The sequence below is a fragment of the Ranitomeya imitator genome, chromosome 8 (genome assembly GCF_032444005.1).
Source record: "Ranitomeya imitator isolate aRanImi1 chromosome 8, aRanImi1.pri, whole genome shotgun sequence".
Taxonomy (NCBI): Eukaryota; Metazoa; Chordata; class Amphibia; order Anura; family Dendrobatidae; genus Ranitomeya; species Ranitomeya imitator.
In genome coordinates this window covers 14,471,480-14,486,154 of record NC_091289.1, presented here as the reverse complement: position 1 = coordinate 14,486,154, position 14,675 = coordinate 14,471,480, and the positions used below count along the sequence as shown (strand labels likewise).

Genomic DNA, 14,675 nt, shown 5'->3' with positions numbered 1-14,675 from the left:
ATATAACTACTATAATGCTGCCCCTATGTACAAGAATATAACTACTATAATACTGCTCCTATGTACAAGAATATAACTACTATAATAATGCCCCTATGTACAAGAATATAACTACTATAATACTGCTCCTATGTAGAAGAATATAACTACTATAATACTGCTCCTATGTAGAAGAATATAACTACTATAATACTACTATAATACTGCTCCTATGTACAAGAATATAACTACTATAATACTGCTCCTATGTACAAGAATAACTACTATAATACTGCTCCTATGTACAAGAATATAACTACTATAATAATGCCCCTATGTACAAGAATATAACTACAATAATACTGCTCCTATGTACAAGAATATAACTACTATAATACTGCCCCCTATGTACAAGGATATAACTACTATAATACTGCTCCCTATGTACAAGAATATAACTACTATAATACTGCTCCTATGTACAGGAATATAACTACTATAATACTGCCCCTATGTACAAGAATATAACTACTATAATACTGCCTCCTATGTACAAGAATATAACTACTATAATTCTGCCCCTATGTACAAGAATATGACTACTATAATACTGCCCCTATGTACAAGAATAACTACTATAATACTGCTCCTATGTACAAGAATATAACTACTAGAATACTGCCCCCTATGTACAAGAATATAACTATTATACCATTACCCCCTGTGCAGAATATGGATGAAGATTGCTAATAATATTTCATGTTAATAGCTTTTCTCGTGAAAACTATTTTTATTAAAACTTTACAGAAAATTCATAAAAATATAGATGTTTTATCTTTCCCCTCACGCTGTCTTTCTTTAGTACATATGTCAGCGATATCTAGTGTTCACATTTCACAATCTCCAGGCCTTGCCCGCAGAGAACACATAGATGCCTTTCATCACGTGTCCAGAAGTCTAATTCTGAAACGTCGGCCACGTGACAGAATCTGGTGGCCACATGTCTAAGATCAGTGTCCCCAATATTCCATAGAGTCAGCCGCTGATCCACAGACACTGACACCAGGAGGTCATCTCGGAGGAGGCGCAGTCCGGTGACATGTGCAGCATGAGCAGAGTTGGCAGAGACTGACCGGAGAAGTTGTGCACCTCGTCCTCTGGGACCTTCGTGATTCAATAATAACCAACACACATGGATAGAATTGTCATCTCCGCCGCTGGCGACCAGATAGTGTCCATCTTTAGTCGTCTGGACACAGAGACTGTTGATCCCACACTGGTGAGCGGAGAAGATAAAGAAAACAGATCCCAAATCTGTAAGAAACAGAGGTTTTTGTTAGGTTTCATTATCAACTACCTCAATTGTGTGCGTCTCTCCGCTGACATCCTATAGGACGGTCATATATACGGTGGGGAAAACAAGTATTTGATATTCTGCTGATTTTGCAGTTTTCCCACCTACAAACAATGGGGAGGTCTGTAATTTTTATCGTCGGTACAGTTCAACTGTGAGATACAGAATCTAACAAAATTCAGAAAATCACATTGTATGATTGTTACATAATTAATTTGCATTGTATTGCATGAAATAAGTATTTGATACAATAGAAAAACAGAACTTAATATTTGGTGCAGAAACCTTTGTTTGTTATTACAGAGGTCAGACGTTTCCTGTAGATCTTGACCAGGTTTGCACACACTGCAGCAGGGATATTGGCCCCTTCCTCCACACAGATCTTATCCAGAACTTTCAGGTTTTGGGGCTGTCGCTGGGCAACATTGAGTTTCAGCTCCTCCAGAGATTTCCTATTGGGTTCAGGTCTGGAGACTGGTTAGGCCACTCCAGGACCTTGACATGCTTCTTACAGAGCCGCTCGTTAGTTGCCCTGACTGTGTGTTTTGGGTTGTTATCATGCTGGAAGACCCAGCCACGACCCATCTTCAATGCTCTTACTGAGGGAAAAAGGTTGTTGGACAGAATATTGAAATACGTGACCCCATCCATCCTCCCTTCAGTGTGGTGCAGCTGTCCTGTCCCATCTGCAGAAAAGCACCCCCAAAATATGAAGTTTCCCCCACCATGCTTCACAGCAGGGACAGTGCTCTTGGGGTTGTACTCATCCTTCTTCCTTCAAACATGGCGAGTGAAGGTGATATGAAAAAGTTCTACTTTGGTCTCAGCTGACCACATGACGTAAGATGGTCATTGGCGAATATGAAACGGGCCTGGACATGGGCTGGGTGATCAGGGGGACCTTGTGTGCCCTGCAGGATTGTAATCCATGATGACATAGTGTGTTACTAACAATGTTCGAGACTGTGGTCCCAGCTCTCTTCAGGTCATTAACCAGCTCCTCCCATATAGTTCTGGGCTGATTCCTGACCTTTCTCAGAATCATCCTTACCCCACGAGGCGAGATCTCGAATGGAGCCCCAGACCAAGGAAGGTTGACAGTCATCTTGTGTTTCTTCCATTTTCTAATAATTGTGCCAACAGTTGTTACCTTCTCACCAAGCTGCTTGTCTATTGTCCTTTAGCCCATCCCAGCCTTGTGCAGGTCTACGGTTTTATCCCTGGTGTCCTTAGACAGCTCTTTGGTCTTGGCCATGGTGGAGAGGTTGGAGTGTGATTGAGAGTGTGGACAGGTGTCTTTTATACAGGTAACGACGTCAGACAGGTGCAATTAATACAAGTAATGAGTGCAGAGTAGGAGGCTTCTTAAAGAAAAACTAACAGGTCTGTGAGAGCAGAATTCCTGCTGGTTGGAAGGTGATCAAATACTTATTTCAAGCAATGAAATGAAATTTAATTATTTACAAATCATACAATGTGATTTTCTGTTTTGCAGTCGCACAATTTAAGTTTGCCTACAATAAAAACTACAGACCTCTCCATTCTTTGTAGGTGGGAAAACTTGCAAAATCAGCAGCGTATCAAATCCTTATGTTCCCCACTGTAGCTGAGCGTTGTACTCGGGGATCTAGCAGCCTCAAAAACAATGTACAAAATGGCGGTGCCACAGCCCTATCCCAACAAGGCATTTCAAACTCACAACATTCTCTTTTGTTGTGTTGGAGCTTTATTTTTTTTAATTTATACTGGCATTTACCATGCAGAATAATGTTTATGTTGTGCTGTACTTTCCGGATGCAGAGAGGATTTTTTTCCCTTTTTTTGTTGACTTGAACATTCAATCCTCTGATTGCTTCTGTAATATATTGTGATACCTTTGTATTGCAGTATTTTATACCTGGCAGTGTCACACCTCGATTTATTCTACAGTCCTTATTCAAAGTGCCATCTTAGAAATTAAACAGACAGGATTTTGGCTGTCGTTCCTTAGCCATATGTTGTTTATGTATCATGGATCAAATGATCTCTGGGGAAATCAGTCAGCACTTAATAAATGTATAATGAGCCTGGTTAGTGCATGCTAGTACTAATGCGCTCTCACTACCTCTTCTATGAGAATCAGTGGGCACCAGACATCAATAAATGCATAATGTTTCACGGTGACTTATTTTAAAATTAAGCCATGGAGACCTTTGACATGGCAGAAAAGGAGTTTTACCTATGTATAATAAAATGACGCTACTTTTAAGTTTGCAATCTTCATTTCTTCATTCATTCTCAAACCCCCTGTTATGCAGTTTATAGTCTGATCCAAGTTTCAGCTTTTTATCTTATGGGAGTGTCTCTCCCAGTAGTATAGGCTGGATTCAAGTTCTGTATTTCCCCTTCAGTATTATAAGCTGGATGCAAGGTCTAGGTGTATCTTTCTGTAGTAAAGGTTGGATGCGAGGTCTGTACATTCCACCAAGTAATGTAGGCTGGATTTGGGCTGAATGTTTCTATGAGTAATGTAGGCTGGAAGCAAGGTCTGCATTTTCTTCCCAGTAATATAGGTTGAATGTGAACTCTGTGTGTGTCTCTCCTAGTAATATAGGCTGGATACAAGATCTGTATTTTTCTCCCAGTAATATAAGCAAAACGTGAGGTCTATGTGTCTCACCAAGTATATAGACTGGTTGTGAGGTCTGTGTGTCTCTCTCAATAACATAAGGCCGGATGTGACCTGTGTGTTTATCCAGGGTGCTGATGTTTTTATTCGCATGTTAACACATCTTCTATCCTGCACCTTTCCCTCTTTAGCTGTAGCCTGTTTTCTCAACCCTCCCTGGCACTGTACATGCTTCCTCCCCTCCCCACTGCAGCTCCCTGTACAACCTCATTCTCTGTTGCTATCACTAACCCTGAAATAAGGGTAGAACAGATAGTCAGGAGGAGAAGGAGGTCTGATCGATTTGGAGCAGGAAGACTGATGGATTTGTAACACTTCTGCCGAACAATAAGATGAATTAAGGCTATGTGCACACGTGGCGGATTGGGGTGCAGAATTTTCCGCACAAAATCCGCATCTCCTGGCAGAAAATGCAGGTGTGGATTTGCCATGGGTTTTGTGCATTTTTGTTGCGGAATTGATGCGGATTTTCTGCGTTTTTTTTACCCCTGTGGATTTCTACAATGGAAGGGGTCAGAAATGCTGCAGTTCCGCACAAAAGAAGTAGCATGCTACTTCTTTTGATCCGCAGCGGTTTTCAAGCGGATTTTTTTTTCCAATTGATTTACATTGTACTGTAAATCACTGTGCGAAACTGTGGAAAAATCCGCTGCAGATCCGCACTAAATCCGCATCGTGTGCACACAGACTAAAGGAGTTACAGACACTTTGCAACAGCAAAATGGTGGCAAATTTTTAAGGAACACTATTTAAAAAGTGGCTTAACTTTTAATTTAAGAAACAAATATACAGTATAGAAAATATCTGTAAAGATTTCAGCATTTGTACATTAATGCTAGCGGCAGCCACAAATGAAGCACCATACTGCATAAGATACACAGACTCACCCTGCAGAGGACAATCTATTTCCCCCTTATCCAGCATCATGTCAGCACGGGATATCATGCCAGATACATCCCATAATGCAATGCGACCATCAGTAGCGCCACTGCATAGCATGACTCTAAGATAAAGAAAAAACATATTTATCTAGTGCCAGGCTATAATGAAGATACAACATGAATTAATGGGGAATAATGCGCATATTGCGCATATGGGCAGCACGGTGGCGCAGTGGTTAGCACAGCAGCCTTGCAGCGCTGGGGTCCTGGGTTCTAATCCCATCCAGGACAACATCTGCAAAGAGTTTGTATGTTCTCCCCGTGTTTGCGTGGGTTTCCTCCGGGCACTCCGGTTTCCTCCCACATTCCAAAGACATACTGATAGGGATTCTAGATTGTGAGCCCCATCGGGGACAGCGATGATAATGTGTGCAAAACTGTAAAGCGCTGCGGAATATGTTAGCGCTATATAAAAATAAAGATTATTATTATCCCGACATCCTCAGGTGTCCACATGCATCAGTGAGGACAGCCCTAAAAGGGACATAATAAACGATGACCCATGCTGGAACCTCATCTATTAGCCACAGTCAGGACCATCCGAATTCCAAATCTAGAGGACTCCACTACAAATGTGTCACATGGTCGCTAATTCATTTCAATGGGGGCCATGTAATACTACATTTCTCCTGTAGAGGTCGCTGCAGGGTTGGATATTTGAGTGTCCACAGCTTTGGCAGTTGATCACCGGGGATTTCATCTGCCAGAAAGGGTAAAAAAAAGCAAAAAACAGTTATTGATGTAAGACATACATCATCTTTTTCTGGAATTTTACCTTAAATCGTTGCCAGAAGTATGGACGAACGTCTCTACTTTCAGTACACAGCGCTGGTGGTAAAAGGACTCGGCTATCAATGACATCTGTCGAGATCTCTCGCTCATCACAAAGAATCTACAGAAACATAACATAAAGTGAACTAAATGACATCACATTAGACCCTGGGTCCAAAGGAAGCAAGATGGTGGGCACAAGATAAAGCCACGTGACCGCTTTATTATGTGGGTCCTCTTCTTTGCAGGTGCAGATCCGCAGTCTAGCGTGTCCAGCGAATGTGCCGATACCTGTCTGTCAGTCACAGTTCTGCACAGGAGAGAATGAAGCCGAAAAGCGACCATATGGGCAAATCTAGTGACTGCATCCAAGCTGACCGCTATGAATGCGGGGAGGGCAACGTCTACATAGTCTTTACCTAGGAATCCTGGTAGATGACGTATCAGGACCTTTATCAATGTATATGCATAGACAGCACACTTTAGGGCCATTTAGGAAATATGATGTTAAAGTGGCCGACCCTTTAAACCGCTTTCATTGAACTCAGTGTCTTCAGTGAGCTCCCTCTAGTGGTGGCCGAAGGTAAAGCATGTTAAGGATCATTCACAAATAAATGAGACCCATCATGATACTCTGAGGATCGCTGGGGTCTGGAAAATGACACTGACACCCACCAATACCTAGAATAGGATAAAAAAAGCACATGCATGTGCGCCACTGAAGGTCTATGGGACGGCTAATGTTGTACTCTCTAGCAGGTCCACAAAGAACGAGTGCCCCACATGTGCAGCCGTCGCTCCAATCCTTTATACCATTTTCATGCCTCTTTCTAGGCTTGCTGCACCCCCATATTCACAAATAACTACCTATCCTTTGATAGGTGATGACTTTTAATGATGAAAATAACCCTTTAAATACTCATCAATTAATGGGAACATCATTAATTCACTTTAGCTCATATGCTCACACCTGACAGATCCATCACTGCAGGCAGCGGCCAGATACACGTAGGGCACAGGTTTCATGATTTCTGGAATCTGGTCCACTGTTGCGACTGACATGTATCTGACAAAAAGAAAAGAGGAAAATATGGATATTAATAATAGTGGACAATCTGCACATACACTGCAGGAAACAGTGAAATGCTGTGCAGTATTAAATGCTATCAGTCCCATAGAAGTCATATAAAGCAGAGGTGCACATGCTCGCCCTTTACTGCATTATTAGAATTGGAAGGTTTTACAGCATTTCGTAAGTTATCATTTGTCCTATTAATAGGGGATAGTTTTCAATCTTGGAAAATCCCTTTAAATTCACAGTAAGTATAACCAATAGCTCCCACCATTCCCCCTGGTACAAGAGCAATACCTCGTTTCCGGATCCATCTTCAGCCTCCGGTGTTTATTCTTGATTCTATCCCAGTGTTCGTCCAGTCGGTGGGAAGCTAAGTGGATGACTTGACAAGAAATGCTGCCATTAATCTCCTTCGCTTGAATCAACAACCGATAAACCTCAATCTGAGCTCTGCCCCCGGCGGTGAACAGGAGAGTAGAGAGGACGCCATCTTTATATTCAGTCCCTGCTAAAGCTAAAGTTTTCACACTGGAGAGATGGTCATGTATGGTTGAAAGGCAATAAAAGTGTTTGGAACAGAAGGCCCAGATATTAACGGTGGTGTCTTCACTGCTTGTGATAAGGATGTCAACACAATCCTCGCTACAATTATTAACACTCCCAACATATTTAACACTTGTCAGTTCTCTGCCATGTAAGGGTTCCTTCACTACATTCTGGATTCTTTCAACCTGTTGACTATGGTGGGCGAACACATCACCAGATTTGATGTAGGCGAAAACTTCCTTTGTACGGTCCTTCTTGTAGCTCCAAGACCTGTGTCCTCCACCGCAAGGAACGCAAAGCAGCTTCTCATTAGTTCTTGTGCTCCACACCACAAAGTCTGTGGAGTGGAAACCAAGGATGTGTAAATCTCCGTCGAGGGCGAAGGACACGCTTTCGATCCACTCCATCCCTTTACATGACTTGAATTTTCGGAGCAGGACCAGCTGGTGTCCTTCCACCTTCAACTGGCGACAAAAGCCGTCTCGACCACTGCTATACACAAAGCCATTATGGTACGCCACCGATGTGACACCCAATTTGCCATGAAGGCCAAATAGAACATGGACCGGTTCTTTTTCATGTCCTTGTGGAGGGTTGTGGGCGCTTTGCAAAACTTGAAAAAGCATTAATGATCCTCTACGGTCTCCACAGACAATCAAACTTTCTTCAGGTACAAGTGCAATGCTGGTGTGCCACCTTTGCTTGCAGGTGGGTAGAAGAAACCTACAGTTCTCCGTGACAGATGTGATAACTCCAGACACACAGGTGACCTCCAGCCAAACCATTATTCCATTAGGACCAGAAGAAAACAGGCTGCAAGTGTCTAAAGATGGAGATGGGGCAACCCATGTAAGACTGTGCACTTTACCTTCGTGGTGCTTGAACTCCTGGCAAGTCCGAGCAGATGAAAGTGAGAAGATCTTAACACTGCCGGTTATGTTACCTATGGCACATAAGGTGGAATCACCCAATCTGACTACGTCTAGAAGACCGTACGATTTATAGTTCCTATCCTCCAGTACCAAGGTCCATTGCTTGCTGATGAAATCATATGTGTATATAAAACCCAAGTCCGTCATGATCAAAAGACAATTGATATCCGCCAACATGACTGCCTTGGGGGTCCCAACATATTTGGAGGCACCAAAATTTAAATTTAATAGGTTGCAAGAGGGGGAAGATTTTTCTTTAATTTGCCAAAGACGGATACCACAGTCTGCTCCACCAGTTGCCACCAAACTTAGCTGATCTTGGATGGCGACAGCTCTTATGCCTCGACCTCTGTGACCTTTGAAGTGATGGATGATATCACCACTGTAGCTCCACACGATACAAGCCGAGTCTTCTCCGATGCTGATTATATTGTCTGAGAGGAGTCTGACTGACCACACTCGAGCTTGGTGCCCGTACAATACGAGAAGACACTGGACTTCTGGATCGCAGCTAGTAAGGCTGCCCACTTTCCACACCCTGAGGCTGCGGTCATCAGAGGCCGAAGCCAAAATGCCCCTTTGTGCTTCATAATAAATGCTGAAAATTACACCATTGTGCCCACTTATTCTCCTCCGAGGTTCTACTCTTCCCTCTTCATTGGTTTGGTCACACATTCCCCATACGACAAGCTGGTTGAACACAGTCCCAGAGATCAACGTAAGCTCATTCCAGGTTCTTCCCACAAAATGAGCAGAATACAAGATACATTTTTCCGAACAGTGAATTTCTTTCAGGACTTTTCCTTTCCTGTAGTCATAATAAGCTACAGAGTTGTGACCTAAGGCTATGCCGAGATAAGAGGTGGACTGCAAGTCATCTCCAAGCCACTGAATGTCCCAGATCCAATCATGCAGCTCTCGGAGCTCACAGACTCTGGACAGGCTTATTTCCTGTTCTCTGCTGCAAAAATTCAGGACAATAAGACCCTTGCTTCCAAAAACACCCAAGATGGCACAGTTTGAGTCTTCTGTACTGAATGTCTTAATTCCATGAATGATGTAACCATTGAGTACGGTCTCCTTAAGCTTCCAAGGGGTCAAACTGCTGTTTCTCAAGCTATAAACAGTCAAATTAGGACCTTCACCTAGGAAATAAAACACACAAACTCTATTGTAATACAGTTTTATATTAGATGATCGTTATTATGACTTGCACAGGCCCCTAAACATCAAACCGCTCTGGTTATCAGGACTGTGGAGTCGGTAAGCCAAACCCACGACTCAACAGCACTGCCTCACTGCTGAGCAAAGACATAAAGTGCAGCACAAATTCATCTCAACTAAAAGCAGAAATCCTTAGACGAGGAATAAAACATTTAATAACTTTATCAAATTTTTATGAAAAAATTTACAGCACATCCTGCACTGAACTACTGAACTCAATTTATTACATATTTTAGGAGTCAGTCCATTTTGTACCTATTCCAACTCCACCAAAATGGACAACGACTCCGACTCCACAGCCCTGCTGGTTATACATCAATAATGGATCAAAATCCAAAGTATCCGATGCATCAGAAACTTCACGTAGGGATAAAATACAATTTTTATTCTATCTTTAAAAGCATTTGGCAGTGGTTACAAATGAGGTAGATGGAAAAAAAGGTGATGTTTTGGACATAATAGGCCGCTTGCAAGCCAAAATATTTTTAAAGTTTCAAAAGAACAAGTTATGTTATGGCTGTTTTTTGAAACTTGTAATTTTGGCTTGAAAAAGGCCTATTATGGCCAAACCATCGCTTTTTCCATCTACCTCATTTGTAACCACTGCAATATGCTTTTAAAGACAGAATAATAGAAGTTATATTTTATCCCTACTAGAGGTTTCTGGTGCTTTGGATACTTTGGGTTTTGATGCGGCTTTGGACCTTGTGCACAAAGGGATCTTTGGTGCGTGAGAAACATCCACTGGACTCTATACATCAATAATGGAGTTGGATTGAATGGTTACAAATTAAGACTCTGGGAAAGATATGTGATAAGATGTTTCAGAGAAAGGGGAGTGATAACATAGATGGCTGTCATTTAAGCTTACACAGTAAGCTGGGGCATTTCAGAGAAAAAAAATACATGAATGCAACTGTGCAGCCAAACTATGATTAATGCAGCCAGCAGTGGGGGCAGCATAAATCATAAACCAGGTTCCCTTTAAAGATGTTTAGCTATTGAATGTAATAGTTTCTGAGTCTTTGATAACAGCATAACTATGTTACCACTTGTGATTGACCTTTGTACACTGTCTTATGCGTTTGTTATTTATGTGACTTGACATTTTCATGTTTGCTAATAATTACCAAATGTGCATTTAAAGTGCTATTGTACTTGATCCTAGTGTCTAACATACTCCTGGTATAACTGTATAATGTGCTGACACTGCTGCTTTGTATGCTGCATTGTCATTTACATGTTCAGAATAAAACATTAGTTATATTTCTGTTTAGTTGAAAACATATTGCATTCATTGGGCTCTTGAAAGCTGAAACGTCACTGGCAGCCATATTTGTCACAAAGGCTTCCTAAAGCCAAGATGTGGCTAAAGTCAAACTAATATATCGTGGGGAAAATAAGTTATTTGATACACTGTCGATATTGCAAGTTTTCCCACCTACAAAGAATGGAGAGGTCTGAAATTTTTACCATAAGTAAACTTCAACTGTGAGAGACAGAATCTTTATATATATCACATTGTATGATAATTACATAACTAAATTTCATTTTAATGCATGAAATAAGTATTTGATCACCTGCCAACTAGCAAGAATTCTGGCTCTCACAGACCTGTTAGCCCTGATAATCTGCACTCATTACCTCTATTAATTGCACGTGTTTTAACTCGTCACCTATATAAAAAGACACCTGTCCACACACTCAATCACACTCCAAACTCTCCACCATGGCCAAGACCAAAGAGCTGTCCATGGACAAAATTGTAGACCTGCACAAGGCTGGGATGGGATACAGGACAATAGGCTAGCAGCTTGGTGAAAAAAGGCAACAACTGTTGGCACAATTATTAGAAAATGGAAGAAACACAAGATGACTGTCGATCTTCTTCGGTCTGGATGAGGGAAAGATAATTGTGAGAAAAGTCAAGAATCAGCTCAAAACTACACAGGAAGACCTGGTCAATGACCTGAAGAGAGCTAGGACCACAGTCTCAAATATTACAGTTAGTAACACTACGCCGCCATGGATTAAAATCCTGAAGAGCACACAAGGTCCCCTTGATCACGCCAGCACATATCCAGGCCTGCTTGAGGCTCACTAATGAACATCTGGATGACCCAGAAGAGGCATGGGAGAAGGTTATGTGGTCAGATGAGCTAAAAATAGAACTTTTTCGTATTAACTCCACTCGCCGTATTTGGAGGATGGAGGAGTACAACCCCAAGAACACGGTCCCAACCGTGAAGCATGGTGGGGAAAACTTTATACTTTGGGGCTGCACCGTATTGAAGGGAGGATGGATGGGGTTATGCATCGTGATATTTTGGCCAACAACCTCCTTCCCTCAATAAGACCATTGAAGATGGTTTGTGGCTGGGTCTTCCAGCAAAATAATGACCTGAAACACACAGCCAGGGCAACTAAGGAGTGGCCCCATAAGAAGCATTTCAAGGTCCTGGAGTGGCCTAACCAGTCTCCAGACCTCAGCCCAATAAGAAATCTTTGGAGGAAGCTGAAACTCAATGTTGCCCAGCGACAGCCCTGAAACCTGAAGGATCTGGAGAAGATTTATATGGAGGAGGGGGCCAAAATCCCTGCTGCAGTGTGTGCGAACCTGGTCAAGAACTACAGGAAACATCTGACCTCTGCAATTGCAAACAAAGGTTTCTGTATCAAATATTAAGTTCTGTTTTTCTATTGTATCAAATACTGATTTCACGCAATAAAATGCTAATTAATTATGTAACAATCGTACAATGTGATTGTTTTTTTTGGTTTTTTTACGATTCTGTCTCTCACAGGTGAAGTGTATCTATGATAAGAATTGCAGAGCTCTTCATTCTTTGTACATGGGGGGAAGACTTGCAAAAGCGCCAGTGTATCAAATACTTATTTTCCTGTGTGCGTGTAAACTTATTGTATACACTCAAATGCCATTAATTCCACAGCACTTTACAGACATCACCGATGTCACCATTGGGGCTCATCTTTGGAGTGTGGGAGGAAACCCATGTAAATAAGGGGAGATCATACAAACTCCCTGCAGATGTTCTCATTGGTGGGATGTGAATTTGTGGTGTGTGTGTGTGTATATATAACCACTGATCCATCGTGTTGTATGTGTGTGTATAACAACTGTTCCGCCATGCTTCATGTATGTATACACACAGCATGTATCATGCAAACCTTATCCTCTAGAACTTACCAGCCAGGAGATGGTGACCCACAAATTCCAGTGTGGTAATGGGAGCCACCAGCAGCTGTGACTCCATCTTGGTGTTACCGTGAAGCCTCATCCGGAGAAGTCTCCCCCAGATGCCTCCATTAGTCTAGAAGAAAAAAAAAATCTTAACCTGATTCCCTACATGCCACAATCAAGGGGATCAATGCACCGTTCACAGATGCAATATTGTATCTATAATCAGATGAGCGTTGCTCAGAGACCGTGAGTTGTGTAGCTCAGCTCTATGGAAGTGAATGGAGCTGAGCTGTAATGCCACACTCATGCTGTGTACCGAGGTGGCGCTGTTTAGACAAGCCGTCGTGCTGTTATTAATTTAGAATATGTAACTGTTGATCGTTAACTTGAGCCTCTTTGCAAACAATACAATTCCAACCCTGTCCTGCTGGGAGTTGTAGTTTTGTGGCTACATTGTCCACTACTGCATCCACAACATGCAAACCTTCATTATAACTTTATGGGTATTGTGTGGCCATTAGGAAAGTTAGATCAGGTGGAGAACCATAAGTCACAGCATGCCTTGCACAGTCATGAGCTGCCCACTGCTCTGTGCTGCTACTAATGGTCCTTTCCGCTTCTCTTCTACAGTGACACAATTACGGTCCGAGGTGTCACTGTCACATTCTGATCACTGAGCCGCTGCCAGGCTTGTCATACTCACACGTTGTTTTCTCTACAGCTGCACTTCCGGGTCTGGCACGTGTTTCCGCTCAATCCTTCCAGCCTACCACAAAACAGAATACTTCAGCCTCCAGGAATGTAAGCTGAATGCTGATTGGATGATTGGTGACCGAGCCGGAAGGAATGCCCAGAAGCAGTTGCTAGGTGATGATGAGACGCTGGGAGCACGTGGCTTGCAGAACCCTAGTTGTAATGTGTGTACAATAGTGGGAAATCACCCGTGACCGTGATTATTGAGGCTCCTTCCCTGATTGACTATGTGGCGTGTTATACCTGATTAGTCCCCACTACTAAAGTGAGCAGTCAGTGCTGCAGTGTAAAGCATGGGGGCAAATGACAGATTCAGCAGCCTGATCTCTGAGGACAAGCTCCGCAGTTACTGATCACAGCTGGGGTTTCATGCCTGCATTATAATAGAACTTTATTGGCGGCCATCATTTATTTAACCCTTTCTTGATGGGGAAATTATCAGTTTCATTTTCCTTTTTCGTGTTTTTTTTTTTTTTTTTTTAATCCTCTTCTCAAAAAAGCCGGTTCGATTTTTATTTTTTCCCTCCACGTCACCACATGAGGGACATTTGTTTTGTTCGGGACGAGTTGTGGTTTGAGTGACACCATTGACTTTACCATATAAATGTACTGGGAAATAGGGAAAAGAGAATTCAAATGGGGCGAAATGATGAAATCGCGATTCCACCGTTGTATTTGTATATTTTTATGGCATTTTGTGCGGTAAAACGACCTGAAACGCGTCGGGCCGATCGTGGCGATGTTACACTTTTTAAATAGAAATTTTGTGGTTTAAACATTTTTTCGAACTCTGTAGAAAAAAAAAATTGTCGCCATATTTTTATGACCCGTAACTTTTCCATCGATGGAGCGGTGTGAGGGCTTTGGGGGCTATTTTTGCGCGCAGAGCCAATCATATTATTTATTGGATTTTGGGATGGTGGAATTGTGGTGATTTTTCGTTTTAGTGTTTAACGTACTGGTGAAATATACATTGATACAGTGGACTTACAAATATAGGTTGTAGACTTTCTACAGGATCTCTGCACCTATTTGCTATTTTTTTTTTCCTTGCTTTTTTATTGTATTTTTGACGCTGTGTTTTGTTGTTTTTTTTTTGCCTCTTTTTGGTTATTCATGTTCTAAATGAAGCTGCTTTGTTTTTTATGCTTCCTTGGATTTGGCTTTGATAACTTTATTGATATAGTTGTGTAATTATTACATACGGTTTTGTTACCTGCAGATTTTCCA

At 42.0% G+C, this 14,675-nt stretch overlaps 1 protein-coding gene across 1 annotated transcript; it reads right to left on the bottom strand.

The window, feature by feature from the left end:
* Nucleotides 1-740: 740 nt before the first annotated feature.
* On the bottom strand, nt 741-13,436 carry WDR6 (WD repeat domain 6). Its single transcript, XM_069736344.1, has 7 exons — nt 13,396-13,436; nt 12,699-12,822; nt 7,083-9,411; nt 6,684-6,779; nt 5,718-5,834; nt 4,889-5,004; nt 741-1,293 (listed from the first exon to the last, which is right to left on the bottom strand). Exons 2-7 carry the CDS (start codon nt 12,787-12,789, stop codon nt 860-862), a joined length of 3,183 nt encoding a protein of 1,060 aa, XP_069592445.1. The 5' UTR covers nt 12,790-12,822; nt 13,396-13,436; the 3' UTR covers nt 741-859.
* Nucleotides 13,437-14,675: the final 1,239 nt, after the last annotated feature.